This window comes from Lolium rigidum, chromosome 3 (genome assembly GCF_022539505.1).
Source record: "Lolium rigidum isolate FL_2022 chromosome 3, APGP_CSIRO_Lrig_0.1, whole genome shotgun sequence".
NCBI classification, from domain to species: Eukaryota; Viridiplantae; Streptophyta; class Magnoliopsida; order Poales; family Poaceae; genus Lolium; species Lolium rigidum.
This window is the reverse complement of record NC_061510.1, coordinates 34,730,837-34,749,047: the sequence shown is the minus strand read 5'-3', so window position 1 is coordinate 34,749,047 and position 18,211 is coordinate 34,730,837. Positions and strand designations below refer to the sequence as shown.

General features: G+C 45.2%; 1 protein-coding gene across 1 annotated transcript; it reads right to left on the bottom strand.

Annotated features, from left to right (window-relative positions):
- Positions 1-200: 200 nt before the first annotated feature.
- Positions 201-2,478, bottom strand: LOC124694637 (E3 ubiquitin-protein ligase WAV3-like). The gene is made up of 2 exons (XM_047227604.1): positions 2,435-2,478; positions 201-2,174 (listed from the first exon to the last, which is right to left on the bottom strand). Exons 1-2 carry the CDS (start codon positions 2,450-2,452, stop codon positions 201-203), a joined length of 1,992 nt encoding a protein of 663 aa, XP_047083560.1. The 5' UTR covers positions 2,453-2,478.
- Positions 2,479-18,211: the final 15,733 nt, after the last annotated feature.

The following is an 18,211-nucleotide window of genomic DNA, read 5'->3' as shown; positions in this document are numbered from 1 at the left end:
AGGCAATTCATATAAGATCAGATATTTCACGTGGGAAAGTGAATTCCAATTGACACATGCCACCAAACACACCCTTAATTATTGAGGATTGAGGCCATCCATACAAGAGAAACAAACTCCAAATTACTTGCAGTAAAATGAAAACAGATGTCCATTTTCGAAATGATAACTCGTACAGTAACATGGGTGCTGCCTTGTGGTTACGTCTTATTGGCTTCCGGTTCAGAGCTCTGCGCGTCGTCTCCAACCGTGGGCTGCTTCTCGGATTGATTAACCGGCTCCTGCATGGCCGACGCATTCCTGGAGCGCAGAAGCATGGCGCGCATTGCCGGCGTCGAGTACGACAACGTCGCCTCGTCCTGCACCGCCGACGAGCCGACGGCGCGAAATGACACCATTCTGGGAAGACCGTCCGAGTTTCCAGATTGATTAACCGGCTCCTGCATCATCTGCCTCGAGTTGGCGCGCTGCTGCGCGTGCGCGCTCATCCCGGCGAGCATGTACGCCCGCCCGGAGCGCAAGTAGCTCTGCCGGCTCGACACACGCTCACGCATCTCCAGCAGCTCGGCGCCCAGCGCCACGATCACCGCGTCGCCGTCCCCCGACTGCGCCACCACGCGCTGCCGGTTCTCGAGTATCGCTACTGCCTCCTCGTGCGCGCCCCGCTCCGCCGCCGCCCTCGCCGCAGCGATGTCCTCCGCCGCCTCCACCCGCACGCGCTCCCGCTCCACCTCCGGCGACCGCTCCGCGTCGCCCGCTTCCTCCGGCCTCGCCACCACCGCGTCCTCCGCCGTCACGTTGATGTCCGCGCCCGTCGCCGCGTCTCTGTAGCTGCAGGCCACTCTCACCAGACACATAGTGTTGTTGCCGTCCGCCGCTTCGGCTCTTGGCACGGCCAGGAACAACAGGAAACGCCTCTCCTCGTCCGCGTACAGCTCCCTGACCCGGACAGAGGCGGTGCGGCTGTCTTCGTCAACGCGGCTCTCATAGCGGCCTGACCTGACCGAAATGACACGGACCTCCGGATGCACGCACGTGACGGCGATGCGCGCCTCCTGGACCACGACGGAGAGCAGCCCGCCGATGCACTGCGCGAACGCGTCCTGGATTACCGCCTCATTCTCGATGAACGAGAACGTGCCGCCTGTCGACTCGGCGATCACGTGCATCGCCGCCGCGTCGTGGTCGTTGCCGAACCCGAAAGTGTGGATCGGCGCCGACCACTCGCCGTCGGTACGCAGAAAGGATGGCGGGACGAGCGCCTCGTAGTTGGCCCCGCCGCCCCGTCGTGTCACCGATGTGTAGGTGTCCTGGCCGTCGGAGAGGAGCACAACGCTGGAAACAGGGTTCCTGTGCCGGCGCTCGTCGAGCACCTTGGCGGCCGTCCGGAGACCCTCGGCGATGTTGGTGCCACCGCGCGCCGCCAGGGACTCCACGGCGCTGATGCAAGAAGCCTTCCCGGCGTCCGTCATGCGCGCGAGCCTGGTCACGCGGCGCGCGTCGGAGGAGAAGGACACGACGGATAGGCGATCGTTGGGGCCTAGGTTGTCGACGACGAACCGCATGGCCTGCTTCAGCAGCGACAGCTTCTGCCCGCTCATGCTGCCGCTCACGTCGAGCACCGTCACAAGGTCCAGCGGCGCGCGCGGCGCCGCATCGGTTTCGATCATCCCGGGAGCCCTCACATGCACGAGCACGGCGAAGTTGTCGTTGGACGAGTCCCTGGCGACGGCCGAGCACTCGGTGCGCGTATTGACGACCACCGCTCCGTTGGATGCTGCACCGGCTGGAGAAGTCTGCCGGCTCCCCGTCGGCCCAGAGGCCGGCTCCACCTGCTCGTCGTCATCGAAGACGACGACCGGATCCGACGTCGGGTTGGGCAGTTGCCGACGCTGCAGGATATGCGCGGGCGGCGGTTGCCGATGCTGCATGATATGCGCGGGCGGCGGTTGCCGATGCTGCAGGATATGCCCGGGCGGCGGTTGTGGCACCGATGTCGGCCGCACGAACGGCAAGTCACGCCACTGCGCGTTGCAGAGCGGGCAGACGAGGTTTCCGTGCGCGACGCTGGTGGAGATGCAGCTGAAGTGGAAGGTGTGGGAGCACTCCGCCGTGAAGGTGGCCTGCCCACCGCCGGCGCGCATGCTGCCGAGGCAGATTGCGCAAGGATTTGTCTAAGCACAAACAAATCAGTATGCTTCTTCAGTTCAGGAGCGAAATGTCGAATGCATGATGAACAAATACATACACACACAAGAGAGGCGATTTTCAGAATTTGGCACCAAACAAGTACTCCACTCCTTTTACCTGGCCAGGGCCTTCCATCGCTGCAAGCTTGAAAAGTCTATCTGGCAAGGTCTAACTGAATCGAGTTTACCGATATCTATCTTCTACCAGTAGCAGATTGAAACGGAGAAAGGAAGAATTCCTTTACCTGGTCAGGGCCTTCCATGGCTGCAAGCTTCTTGATGAATATTGATACGAACAAGATGTTTCTTTCTCTTTTGAGGGAAATTGATATGAACAAGTTAGCAGGGTAGCAGTGACATAAAATGAGCCTGATGCTTCCTGTGGAAGCAAGTAATATCAATGTTTATTAACGTCGTGGAGGCCGCGTCGTGCTTGACTCCGACTCAGATGCCCAAATAATGCTACTTGCTGAATTTCCTAGAACTGGTAGTACTTCTATACGTGTCCTTCGGCATTAAGTCATAGACTTCACCGCGTCAAGCAACTAGAGAACGTCAGAAGACAAGGAGGGTCGATGCAATTGAGGTTATATATATATTCTTGCTGGGAGAAAGGTAATATCCGAAACACCAACATTACTTTAACACGACTTTGTGTCATCAGACGACGAGATGCCGACAGTTCGTTTGCTCCTCTATCTCTTGTTCTCTTTCTTTTGGAAGTAGCAGAGTCTTGCATTGAAAATTCTAGGGTAAATCCACATGAATGAGCGACAGGTCACTCTCCAGTAGGCAATCCTGCAAATCCGTTACCGTAAAATACCAATTATTTTACCATTTTGGCCGAGAAACGGACCATTTCAGACAAAACAAATGGCCCGTATGGCAATTTTCCGCGGGAAACCTTAAAACGACGGCCAAACCTTGAATATACCCAGTACGAGCCACCATTTTATGTTTATGACAAAGTGGACACCAGCTTGGCAGAAGGGAGGTTTCAGCCGGCGCTTTCTCGCTCCCTCAACGTAGCCGGTTATGATTTGATATCCATGGCGCCTTCCGTCCTCCCCTCGCTGCCCTCTCGTTGCCCTGGAGCTACCCATGCCGCCGCATGTCGGTTCCTAAGTCGCATGGGCCAGATCAAGGCCTCCCGAGACACCGGCATAAAGTCGAAACTAGCCTTAGCAACTAACCCTAGAACTAACCTATGTCCACTATCTATAGGGGATCCCCGCGCTGCACTCCCTTCACAATATGTCGTCCAACATCGCCGCCAAAGAGGGCAACAGAGCAAGCCAGGCTAGCTGACACAACTCTAAATAGGGGCTGAGCTAAGGAGGGAGAGAACCTTCATGAGAAAATGAGAGCCCGTGAATAAGTTCAAGCCTCTTCATGAAAATTCCTTCATTTTTTTAGCCTCGATAAATGTTCAAGTTCGACAAATGTTCAAATTTTAAAAACATTTAAATTCAAAATATTCTATTTAAATTTTAAAAAACATATTTTTTTAAAATCACATTTTTAGAAGCATTTGGGTTTAAGAAAATAAGGTTTAATAATACTTAGGTTTGGAAAATGTAAAATAAAATAAAAAAAACAGCTAACAAAAGTAAAGAAAAACAACCAACAAAAGTAAACCCAAAATACCCATGTGGGGGTGTGCGGCGTGGCGTGACCACGTGAGCGTCGCATAGGTTCGTGTATAACACCTCCCAAAGATGACGGGAGGTCCTATGCCTTGACCTGGTGTCCTGGTGGGCGGCTTGGAACTGTCGCACTCCCAGACGGTGATCTTGGGCTGGCCCATTTTACTTGTTTCATATTTTTCCTGATTTTTCTTAAATTAATTTTTGAAAATATATTTGAAAAATAGTTTTTAATACGAATGTATTGAAAATCTGAAAAATCTCAAAAAAATAAGTTTTCAAAAAATTGAATTTTTAAAATTTGGTAAAATTTAAACAAATTTTAAAATGAACATTTTTTGATTTGAACAAATTTTTAAATGAACATTTTTTTAATTTGAACAAATTGAAAAGTTGTATATTTTTAGTAAACTGATCATTTTTTTAGTTTTGATTTTTTTAAATTTGAACAATTTAATTTTTTGATACTTTTCGAATCTAAAAAATAAAATGAAACAAAAATAAATAGAAAAAGAATAAAAGAAAAGAAAAACAAAAAACAAAAAACAAAAATAGGGAAAAATAAACATAAAAAGAAAAGAAAAAATGAAAAGAAGGAAGGCTGCACCTAACTATGCTGGCCCGTACTACGCGTAGGGTGTGTTGTGCACGGCACACACCGACCTTATCGGTATATAGGGTTTGCCAAAGACGACAACCACATCGCTACAAAGAGGTATCAAACTGGGTTGGCTTGTTGGTGTGATTTGGTTCTTGGGCTAGCTTGTGGGGCTAGCTTGGTCCACCTCTTTCCCTCTCTTCTCTTCTCTTTTATTTTTCTTTTCTCTTTTTCTCTTTTTATTTCTAAATTAAATTTGAATGATTTCAAATTTGTGACTCCCCTGAAATTCTAAGATATTACCTAGGACATGGTTAGCTCTTAAGAAAATTTTGATGTGTATTTCTGCTTTTGTATTTTAAATATAGCTAGTACTACAAATGGTATCTTAATAGAAATACTTTTCAAATTTCAATAATTTTGAGTTCAAATTACTTTTTGAAACCATGGATAATTACTGAGTGATATGTCAGAGGTTTGTTTTGTATTAAAGTGTAACAACGTGATTTCTAAGGTTTGGAAGGAGTACTTGGCTTCTTATTTGGGAATGTGTTCATTTGGACATCTATAATATCTATAAAGTTCACTCCCACTAAGAAGCATTAAATGTTTGCAAGCTAAAAGGTGGTGAAGTCACATCATCTCAATTATTCCCATCCGTTGGATTCCAAAAATACGGTCATAGTTACCCGTCGTCGCGCTGGCCCAGTCCTGTTCTCATGCGGTTTCAGGTCTGTCCATTACAGTACGTTTAGTGTGTGCAGTTCCGTTGTGTTCAACTTCCAAATGAATCGTTTCGTTTGCTCCAGCTTCCAAGCAATTCGCCTTGCATTTATTCAGTGCACCACGTCACCATCTCATTTTTTTCGATAAAGGGAATATATTAATATCAGAAGATACCAATTACACCCAGCCTCTGCAACAACGCAATGTTCTAATAACATTACGGATGCACACAGCCAAAAAAAAGAAAAAGAAAACTAAGAAATAAAAGTCCCGCTACAGTATCCCAGCCCTAGCAACAGTAATATATCCACCACCGAGACAACACCTGAAATTCAGACTCTTCAAAAGCAACGCCTCCAAGAAGGGAACAGTGCACCAACGCTGTCGTCGTCCGATCAAAGATCTTAGGTTTTCACCCTGAAGATGGTCTCCGCTCTCAAAACAATGTCTTCAACAAGAGCATTGTCAGGCAGAACCAGTTAAGGCCAGACCTTGGGTTTTTCACCCTGAAAGGTAAGATTCCGGACTTCACATGTGTTGCCGCCCCCACTTTCATACCACTGTTACGAAGTCCGGAACACCAAGCAAACCCCTCAACAGCGCAAAGACTTAAAACTCATACGTTCAGTAAATCAGAGGACCGCTCGCATTTCCGATGCATCAATTTGGAACAAATTGTTAGCCCCCTCCTCTCCCCTACTTTCTTGGTATATAAATCCCCTCCCAGTTATCAGCTCACATGGCCTCACGTTTCACATGCCGGCAGTGCTATCGACCAGAACAACCCCCTCTCTTGCACTGGGTGTCCTCAGCGAGTCGCCGTTGACATGCTAGTAGGCCGCACGCACTGCAGCTAGCAGTAACAGCAGATTGCAGAAGCATCAGCGCATTCTGGAGCCCATGGCTGTGACGAAGAGAGATGAGATCAGAATCATGAACGCCCATGCTATCATCCGTGGGAGGCAACTCACGTCCCTCCGTTTTGATTGCTAGACGCATGGATTTCATCTACAGTATTTTGCGGCGCCGAGTAACCTTCAGCGAATGTTTTGGTGGATGGTAATTCCATATTTAAGCCTAGCTTTTATTTTCCATGTGTACCAACTAAAGCCTACTATAATATTTTCCTGTATCATAACGTTGTTTCTTTTTTACTAGGATCGGGGTCAGTCTCATGGTTGGTTCCACCATTATTATCATTGATCTACTTCTTTTTAATCCAGATCCCTATGTGATCCTTTACTTGTGCTGATTGATATGAATGGGGCTCCCAGCAGAAGTTGGCATCCCTCCATCCATCCCAGTGGCGGAGCGTGAATCAAAATAAAGGGAGGGCCAAATTGCCTAAAAAACCATTCTTGCAAATAAAAAGTAACACGAATCAACAGATAATTGTCAATGGTTCATGTTCAGATTCAGGAGCAGAAGCACATTCGACATTTGCAACTGCATCATCTCTTTTTATTTTGTAATATTTCTTCATGGCTTTATCTTAAGACATGAACATGCGTGGAGCTACTCAGACTCCCAATGGATTTACACAAAAAATAGAAGGCCCGTTCCAATAAAAGCAAAGCATCTAAATTAATGTGTATGTGTAGACAAAATAAAAACTTCAAATATCACAGTCGGCATGTGCAATCAGGGAATAAACAATGTAAGACGATTTTCTAGATCAACTATATTGCAAGGGGATTAAACACTCCATGACCTGATTTCTTGTATACCTTGCTCGAATTGATGCTCCACTAGCAATGTCCACGGCGGCGGACAACACCAAGGGCTATGGCCACCACTTAGCAGCACCAGTCCACTACGATCTGAAACTGGAGCTGTAACGGGGATTAGAGGGAAGAAGCAAGATCTATTAAATGGGATTTGGGGGGGGGGGGGGGGGGGGGACGTGATAAGTGGAGCTGATGAGCGAGACAGGAACACAGACGTATACCAGTACCTAGGAGAGTACCTGGAAGACGACTTGATTCGTCGGCCGGCCGGATGGACGCACAGGCTCGACCATAGGCAGTAGTAAAAAAATGCGTTTTGAGAAGACTGGGCGGGAGCCCAGTATGGCCTCCGTGACGCTCCGCCAGTGATCCATCCATCCATCCATCATCAACATAAATTTAAGGAATCATCACTGCATAAACAGTTCATCCACTTACAAGTAACTAGTACAGGAAATCTTCCAGGGTAACCAGAGTAAGCATCAACTGAGCAACAACACCCATACAGAAATACCACACAAGTATTTGAGGCACCACAATTCACATCCATCATACTTATATAGGCATGAGCAGCCCACCAGTACATGGTGTGCAGCTATACAGAGACATAACAATAAGAAGTAGCATAGGACGGTCAATTGAGTGCATAAGTAACATGCCAATAAGCAAGCCACTAGCATTTGATGCCAGTTAGATCACTGGTAACATGTACATCACACACTAGCATTACACAGCAACAGCTAGTCTACCTAGCAGAGCAAACAACCACCAATAGCAGTTACTGCAAGCAAGAACCCATAGGTAGGTTGTATCCAGCAAGCTCACATGCATCAGATAGTAGTTACACTAGCACAAGGTAATTAAAATGGATCGCTAGATTGTGCTGAGAGCTTGGCATGCTACAACAACAACACCAGCAACCATCAGCACTTGCACTAGCCAGATAATGCTAGCAGTAGTGTCCAGATGAACACTTACTGAGGGGTTAGGGAATAATCGAGCTAGCTATAGCAAGTTAATTGGCTAGCAGAGCATTACGAGCAGCAGCAGTAAGCCGAAACCATAGGAACAACGCAGCAGGGCTAGTGGCCAGTAGAGGAACAAGCCAGTAGCCTGAGTCACTAGAGGAAGGAGGGAGGAGAGAGGAGGAGTAGAAGAGTATCTAGCAGAAGCACCTAGAGATGTCCATGGCGACACGGTGGAACAGGCCAGCCACGGTGGTGCCAAACCGCGACTAGGCCGGTGCCATACCAAGCACCATCGCCACCAGCAAGTCGTCGAGCGCCAACAGTGCGTCCAGAGATGCCAGCTCGATGAGAATCGCCATGACCACCACAAACCCTAGGCGCAGTAGGGGTCGGAGGCGAGGAGAGGAGGCCCCGTCTTCTAGATCGACGCGGACAGAAGGCTGCGGCATCATGCATCGCTTCGAACGCGACCCACGACAAGGCCTAAGACTGCTGGAGTCACCCGGAGTAGGCCGGCGATGGTGGAGGCGATTGGGGAATCGTATGAGCGGGGATGGGATTTAGGGTTAGGGTTACTCGGGGAAGAGAGAGAGGAATGGGGCCGATTGGGCCGAGCCGAGCCAACCTGGTCCAGTCTAACCCGCAGGTTGGACTGACCAGTGGGCCTGGAGGGGTATTTCGGTCTTTTGATCAAGGATTTTTTTTGGAAGAATTTAGAAATAATTTAAAAGCCATAGGAAAACTCTAAAAATAAAGAAAAATAGGAATAACACTTCAAAAATTATTCTCTATTTAAAACAAAGGGTTTTCTATTTTCGTGCCCTCGGATCCTTAGTTGTGCTCAGTTTTCCCCAGCTCCTTAGTTTTTCCTCAGTTTTCCCCAAGACCTTGTCTGAAACCATCACGAGTGCTTGTAACGGCCGGTTGCCCGACGGTTGACCATTATCTTCTGACTAGTGGGGCCACATAGAGCCTGCAAAGACACGTCAGACGATCCATCTTTGTTTGACCGTAAGCATCGATGTATCCCTGACCAAAACGCGCACGAGTGGGGCTTCGGTATATCGAATGACAAGTGGGGCCATGACGATGATACAAGGGGCAATACACGGGTAGGATTAGATTTTTAAACGGAGCTCTACAACGATGGCACGGCGGAGGTGGCCTGCGGGGTGCTGAGATGAGATCGACGTCCACAAAGAACTGCATGAGGCGAGACCAGACGCATTAGATAGATATGAACTAGACGCGTTTAACCATGCAAAGAAGAGAAGAAATGGTTGACGACGTCGACGACTACCTCAAAACTTTGACTGACCGTGTCGGTCACGAACGCGAGCAATGTAGAGAAAACTAGTGTCTCTCCTTTCTGGCGTGTATAGATGGGTGCTAGAAGAGTGTGGTGGCGAAGGGAAAGACCTCGCGGTGGTCCGTGGCGTCTAGCATAGCGGGCGGCGTGGCCGTGCCCACGGCGGCGTGCATGCATGTTCGGCATTGGCATCGGCATGTACTTCGACATTGGCCTCGGCGGTATCTGCGGTGTGCCGGTGATCGAATGAGGGGACGGGATTGAGGGTGCATCCCGACGGTGACCTAGCGGTGGCGGCGAGCATAGCCGTTCTGACCATGCCGATATCGGCATCGACATCGTTTGGAGGCTGTGGTGCTCGAATCAAGGTGGGATTTGTTTCTTGTACGCCAAAATGAATTTGAAACAAGTTTCGTGTTGAAGTTTAGGTAACGAAAATTTGTAACTAAAAATTATACTAGCGCCATGGTGAGGTTCTTTTTGATAGAGCTATACGGTTGGGCAAACTTTTTTGACACTTTTTAGATAGGGTTCCTTGTTGTTACACGTATGGAATCATGTATGGCAAATTTGGGGTCATTTGGAGATGTTCGAAAAAATCACTTTGCTTAAGCGCATGCCGTTTCGTCTCACTGAAACCAGCTTTTCTAACAAGGTGTTTTTTCTACCTTCTCTAAATGACCTCAAATTTCATACAGCTGATCTTCTATACATACATAGATAGATTGTTTCGTTTTTACATTTTTCGAACTTTTTATTTCCTTTATAATACCCAATTGATTTTCAGGTCAAAACCTCGAAAAACAGCATCATGTATGGCATCATTTTCGCCCTAAATTTCAAATTTTGTGAAACTTTCCATTTTAAATATTCCTTGTTGTTATAGGTATGGCATCATGTTTTTTCGACCTTCTCAAAAGGGATTTTTTCTACCTTCTCTAAATGACCTCAAAAATTATACAGACGATCTTCTATACAAAGATAGGTAGATCTTCTATACAAAGATAGGTAGATTTTCAGGTCAAAACCTCGAAAGTTAACATAAGTAGATGGTGAACCCTCCCAAACTTCAAATACAGATATAGATAGATTGTTTCGTTTATCATTTTTACCGTGAATAGTAATGGCTACAAGAAATCGTTGATGGTTTATCATTTTTTGCGTGAAAAGTAATGGATACAACAAATCGGTGATGGTTTATCATTTTTTGCGTGAAAATTAATGGCTACAAGAAATTGGTGATGGTTTATCATTTTTTGCATGAAAAGTAATGGATACAACAAATCGGTGATGGTTTATCATTTTCTGCGTGAAAATTAATGGCTATAACAAATCGGTGATGATTTATCATTTTTTTGCGTGAAAAGTAATGGCTACAACAAATCGGTGATGGTTTATCATTTTTTGTGTAAAAAGTAATGCCTAAAAGAGTTTATAATTTTTAGCGCGTGAAAAATAATACAGAAAACCGCTCTTTAGCATACTTAGAGAGTGGAAGCTAACCGCCGACAGAGAGAGAGGGATTATCCTGCTCGTTAGATCATACGATCAACGGTCGGCGGGCACGATCCGCGTGACACGGGCTAGACCAATCAGGGCAATGTTGCACGTCTGCGAGAATTTGTGGAGGGAGAGGGCAAAACTGAGTAGTATCAAGAAACCAAGGGCACCTGAGTAATAAACAGACTAAGGGATTCAAATATGAGATTTAAAAAATGGAAAATGCGTGTTTTGTATAATGAAACACATCTTGGCCTACCTCAAACTATTTGCAATACAAATATACATGAGCGTGAGAATTGTGGCCTCATTTAGACAAAGTATGTTTTGGGGAAAGCTGTTTTGGGAAGGGCTTATTGTGGAAAACCATGCACCTTCATAGCTACTAGGTGATTTGAGAAGTGGCAATTTGTGGTAAAACTTGATTTATCTATGACTGATCTATGATTTGAGAAGTGGAAATTTGTGGTAAAGACTCCATGAGTAAGTGCCACTCTTTTTCGGAATTTTTTGCACATTAAATGACTCATTTAACTAGTTAATCCCATTTGTTGACTCTCTGTTGACTAGCCACTTGAGGGTAAAACTGAGTATATTGCACTAGCCAGTATTAGCACTCAAGGGGAAAACTGAGCACACAAAAAATGCTAGTATAAGACTCGAGGGTATACCTGAGTATATCTAAATTTTCAGGGTTAGACTGGAGGACGCCTGTGATACGTCCAAAACGTATCTACTTTCCCGAACACTTTTGCTATTGTTTTGCCTCTAATTTTTGTATTTTGGATACAACTAACACGGACTAACGCTGTTTTCAGCAGAATTGCCCCGGTGTCTTATTTTTGTGCAGAAACTCAACTTTCAGGAAAATCCCCGGAAATAATTGCAATGGGCCTATTTTCACAGAAGATTGACGGAGCCAGAAGACGAGGCGGAGGGGGGCCACGAGGCGCCCACCCCACAAGGCAGCGCGGTGGGCCCCTGGGCCGCGCCGGCCTATGGTGGCGGCGCCTCGGCCAGCCTCCGACGCTCCCCTCTGTACTACTTAAGGGTTTCGACCTAAAAACGTACAAGGTTCGACCAATCTGCCAGAAGACATCCAGAACTCCGCCGCCATCGCGAAACTCCGTCTCGGGACCAAAGACTCCGTTCTGGCACCCTGCCGGGACGGGGAATTGGAGGAGATCATCGCCATCATCACCACCAACGCCTCTCCATCGACCATCCATGCTTCCCCTATCCATGTGTGAGTAATTCCCCCACTGTAGGCTGAAGGGGATGGTAGGGATTGGATGAGATTGATCATGTAATAGTCATAAGATTGTTAGGGCATAGTGCCTAGTATCCGTAGTTGGTAGTTTTACGATATTGTTGCAACTTGTTATGCTTAATGCTTGTCACTAGGGCCCGAGTGCCATGATTTCAGATCTGAACATGTTATTGTTTCATGATGATATTCATTGTTTTATGATCTTACCTACAAGTTGTATACATATGTTGCTGTCCGGAACCCGAGGCCCCAAAGTGACAGAAATTGGGACAAGCGGAGGGGAAGGCTGTGATATGAGGATCACATGTGTTCAAAGAGTGTTAATGCTTTGCTCCGGCACTCTATTAAAATGAGTACCTTAATTACCAGTAGATTCCCTAGAGGCCCGGCTGCCACCGGCTAGTAGGACAAAAGATGTTGTGCAAGTTTCTCATTGCGAGCACGTACGACTATATACGGAACACATGCCTATGGTTATTTAGTACTTGGATATCGTTTTATTATTATCTGCAAATGCCCTGCCTTGATTGTTACATGAGTTTTCTTATCCATGCAACGCCCGTTCATCCATCCATGTGCCTACAGTATTTTAATCCTGTTGTTTACTATAATCACTACTGCTGTCTTTGTTACACTGCTGCTTATATTGCACTACTGCTACTGCTGTAAAACTGTTGCTACTTGATAAACTCTTGCGAGCAAGTCTCGTTTCCAGTGCAGTCTGAATTGACAACTCCGCTGTTAAGGCTTACAAATATTCTTTGGCTCCCCTTGTGTCGAATCAATAAATTGGGTTTTACTTCCCTCGAAGACTCGTTGCGATCCCCTATACTTGTGGGTCATCAAGATTATTTTCACGGCGCCGTTGCCGGGAGCATAGCTTTATTTGCAAGTTCACCTGAATTGATATTGTTCGCTGCAAATCGTCCATCATGGGTAAACCTCGCGATGCTAAAGTTGCCATATTACCATCCACTACAAGAAAAGGTACAACTCTGAGTACCTCTGCTGCTCTTGATTCACCATCTGTGATAAGTAAACTTGTTTCACCGCCACAAGCTTCAAATGCTTTGGTACTTACGCTGAATCTGAAAATTCCTCTTATAATTTTGATGATGCTTCTGCTGTGCTTGATAATGATGGTTCATTAGGTTATTTTCTAGATGCTACAATTGCTAGGTCTAGACAAATTGAAAATACTGAAATTCCTAATGAAAATACTTGCTACACTGTTAATTCACTCGAGTCCGTTGAATACTCTAGTGATGATCTTGATGAAGATTATGTGGAACTTGATGATGATTTTATTGATAAATGTAATGCTACTACTGGTGCAAGTAACATTAAAAAACTTCTTGCACAACATCTTTGTTAGATATAAAGCTCGTCTCCCGATCCTAAATTTGCCACATCTCCTATAAACATTAAGGATAAGATTATGATTTTTCTCTTGATTTATCTCATATATCTATTGTTGAGAAAACACCTTTTTGTGGTACTGAAAAAGAAAGTGCTGTAGAACACATGAATGAGCTTTCTAATTTGAGTAGCTTGTTTTCTGATGATATCAAGAAGCTTGTATACCCCTCCTACTACCCATGCATCGATTTCATGAGGAGTGCAGGAATCTTTCATGATGTTCAAAATCTGATTTCTAATGCAGGGTTGGAAGGTTTTGTTGTTGGTGAACCTTACCAATATGCAAAACTAACCATGTCAGTAGTACAGGATTTTGAATTCCATTGGTCCCAACCTAACCCCATGGTGCGATATAAAATCTACAATAAAACTATCAACTTGCCCTTTGATGATTTTTGTGCAGCTATTAAAGTGCCACAATGGGGATCTTGTGAGAAGATTAGGGGGCTGCCGCAGGAACTCTTGAGTCTATACAAGATGATCTGTCAAGGGAGAAGCTTCTCAGAGGAAAGTGGTAAAATTCGGAGTATTCAACTCCCAGCTATTCGCTATTTTGCTTACTTTATCACCAAGTGCGTTCTTGCTAGAAAGAATGCAAATAAGCTATCCATTCATGATTTGGTTTTCTTAGCTGCTGCATTGCAACGTGATAGAACTTATAATTTGGGTGCTTTGATAGCTTTTAGGCTTGCTACTAACCGTGATAGAGGAGGAATTTGTGGAGGTCTCATTGCCTCTCGTTTGTTAGCCATGCATGGTGTAGAACTTTACCCTCTTGATGTTCAGCTCTCTATAGAGAAAGTCGATATTGTTTCCATGATAACACATAACTTTGTTTCTAATTGGTCTAATTTGAGTAACCTGTCCTATGAGATAACCTTTTTCAAGAAAAAGTGGAGAACAACTAAAAATGAAAGGCTAGTTGGATTGCCTGCACCTGCTTTGTTTAACCTTGCTTCCAGGGAAAATTGGTCGGTCACGGAAGAGGAACTTGATGCATACATACAGGGGGGCAGCCATCATGCAAGGGACAGCGTGGAGGAGGCCGAGGAACCCCTCGACTTGTCATCCGATGCAGCGAGTTCTTCACATCAGCATTTCGGGCATGTAGAGCCTTCCTCCTACTCTTCTGCACAGGGACCTTACTATGACCACGCCATGTATGATCCACCGGCGTGGAACCCTGACCCTCGCTGGGGTTGATCTCCACTTAGGCCAAAAGCCTAAGCTTGGGGGAAGGTATGCCGGCATCACTCATTCATTGCATATTACAATTGCCGGATATGTGTATATACTTGTTTCACTTCTTATGGTTGCCTCTAATATGAGGAAGATGATATTTGGGGAAGTGCTGTCTAAAAACAGATTCTGGGCTGATACTAAAAAAATTCCTAAAAATAGCCGGAACGTTATTTTGATAAGCCAATTTTTGTGCATGTTCCCCAGGTTATTATCTAACTTTCATTAGTTGAGCACTTTCGAGTTGAACAGCGGAAGATTTTCGTAAAAAATGATTACTGTACTGCTGTCAAGTTTGACGAATTTCTGCCACTTTGTGTCTATGTGACTCTTTTAGTTTTCATTCTCTTGTTTTTGCTTTGTTTCTTTCCTAAAACACAAAAAGACCAAAAATATTTCTATTGTTTCTCTTCACCATTTGTTTATTTTGGTTTCTTGTTCTTATTTTGCTTTATTTGCTATCGTTGGTTTGCTATGAGAAAATCCAAAAAGATTTTGCTTTGTTTGCCTGTTTCCTTTTGTTCTTGTTTCCGATTCGAAAACACCAAAAACATTTGTTGTTCTTCTTTGGTTTTGTAAAGTTCACTATGGAGTTCAGCGGTCTTCGGTGGTTGGAGCTTGGTTTTCATTTCATATTATTCATGTTGGAGATATGCCCAAGAGGCAATAATAAAAGTGGTTATTATATATCTTTGTGTTTATGATAAATGTTTATATACCATGCTATAATTGTATTAACCGAAACATTGATACATGTGTGTTATGTAAACAACAATGAGTCCCTAGTAAGCCTCTTGTATAACTAGCTTGTTGATTAATAGATGATCATAGTTTCATGATCATGAACATTGGATGTTATTAATAACAAGGTTATGTCATTATATGAATGATGTAATGTACACACCCAATTAAGCATAGCATAAGATCACGTCATTAAGTTATTTGCTATAAGCTTTCGATACATAGTTACCTAGTCCTTTCGACCATGAGATCATGTAAATCACTTATACCGGAAAGGTACTTTGATTACATCAAACGCCATCTGCGTAAATGGGTGGTTATAAAGGTGGGATTAAGTATCCGGAAAGTATGAGTTGAGGCATATGGATCAACAGTGGGATTTGTCCATCCCGATGACGGATAGATATACTCTGGGCCCTCTCGGTGGAATGTCGTCTAATAGCTTGCAAGCATATGAATGGTTCATAAGAGACTACATGCCACGGTATGAGTAAAGAGTACTTGTCAGGAGACGAGGTTGAACAAGGTATAGAGATACCGATGATCAAACCTCGGACAAGTAAAATATCGCGTGACAAAGGGAATCGGTATCGTATGTGAATGGTTCATTCGATCACTAAGTCATCGTTGAATATGTGGGAGCCATTATGGATCTCCAGATCCCGCTATTGGTTATTGGTCGGATAGAGATCTCAACCATGTCTACATAGTTCGCGAACCGTAGGGTGACACACTTAAGGTTTGATGTCGTATTAGTAGATATTGAATATGGAATGGAGTTCGAAGTTTTGTTCGGAGTCTCGGATGTGATCCGGGAGAGGAGTTCGGAATGGTCCGGAGAATAAGATTCATATATAGGAAGTCATATTCCAAGTTTGGAAATGATCCGGTGCATTTATGGAAGGTTCTAGAAGGTTCTAGAAAAGTCCGGAAGAAATCACTATGGAAGGCGGAGTCCCGGATGGACTCCACCTAGCATGGCCGGCCAACCCTAGGGGTGGAGTCCCAGGTGGACTCCACCTAAGGTGGCCGGCCACCCCCCCCCTCATGGAAAGGTGGGAGTCCCACCTCAAGTGGGAATCCCACCTTGGGTAGGTTTCCCTACACATGGAAGGTTTTGGGTTGGGGTCTTATTCGAAGACTTGTAGTCCAACACTTGGGGGTTCCACCTATATAATGAGGGGCAAGGGGAGGGGGGCGGCCACCACAAGCCCATAGCTTGGCCGCACCCCATAGTGGCCGGCCACCCCCTCTCCCAAACCCTAGCCGCCCCACCTCCTCCACCTCTCCCGCAACGCTTAGCGAAGCTCCGCCGGAGATATCCATCGACACCGCCACCACGCCGTCGTGCTGCCGGGATTCAAGGAGGAGCTACTACTTCCGCTGCCCGGCTGGAACGGGGAGAAGGACGTCGTCTTCATCAACACCGAACGTGTGACCGAGTACGGAGGTGCTGCCCGATTGTGGCACCGTCAAGATCTTCTACGCGCTTTTGAAAGCGGCAAGTGATCGTCTACCGCAGCAACAAGAGTCTCCTCTTGTAGGCTTTGGAAATATTCAAGGGTTAGTCTCGTTCATCCCCTCGTTGCTACCGTCTTCTAGATTGCATCTTGGCTTGGATTGCATTCTCGCGGTAGGAAATTTTTTGTTTTCTATGCTACGAATCCCTACAGTGGTATCAGAGCCGTGTCTATGCATAGATGGTTGCACGAGTAGAACACAATTGTTTTGTGGGCGTTGATGCTTATGTTGTCTTTAGTTTGAGTACTTTGCATCTTTGTGGCATAGTGGGATGAAGCGGCTCGGGCTAACTTTACATGACCGCGTTCATGAGATTTGCTCCACGCTCGACATGCAACTTGTATTGCATAAGTGGCTTTGCGTGTGTCTGTCTCTCCTACTATAGTGAAGATTCAATTTACTCTTCTATTGACAACACTAGTATCACCGTTGTGGTTCATGTTCGTAGGTAGATTAGATCTTACTCGAAAACCCTAAACCACGTAAAATATGCAAACCAAATTAGAGACGTCTAACTTGTTTTTGCAGGGTTTGGTGATGTGATATGGCCATAATGTGATGATGAATATGTATGAGATGATCATTATTGTATTGTGGCAATCGGCGGGAGCCTTATGGTTGTCTTTAAATTTCATGTTGAGTAGTATTTCAAAGAAGTTGTAATAGTTGCTACATGGGAGAACAATCATGAAGACGGCGCCATTGACCTTGACGCTACGCCGACGATGATGGAGATCATGCCCGTTGATGATGGAGATCATGTCCGTGCTTTGGAGATGAAGATCAAAGGCGCAAAGACAAAGGGGCCATATCATATCACATATGAACTGCATGTGATGTTAATCCTTTTATGCATCTTATTTTGCTTAGATCGCGACGGTAGCATTATAAGATGATCCCTCTCACTAAAATATCAATTTAATGAAGTGTTCATCCTTAGTAGCACCGTTACTAATACTTGTCGTTTCGAAACATCTCGTGATGATCGGGTATGATAGATTCAACAAGTATATACAACGGGTGCAAGCCAGTTTTGCACACGCGGATACTAAGGTTGCCTTGACGAGACTAGCATGTACAGACATGGTCTCGGAACACGTGATACCGAAAGGTAGAGCATGAATCATATGATTGATATGATGAACACTTCGAGTGTTCGCCATTGAAGTTACATCTCGTCTCGTGATGATCGGGCTTGATGTAGTGGATTTGGTTCGTGTGATCACTAAGACAATGCGAGGGATATTGTTTTGAGTGGGAGTTCACCTAGATTTTTAATTTTGTTGAATTAAAATTTGAACTCAATTTGTCATAAACTTAGTCTAAACTATTGCAAATATATATTGTAGATTATGGCG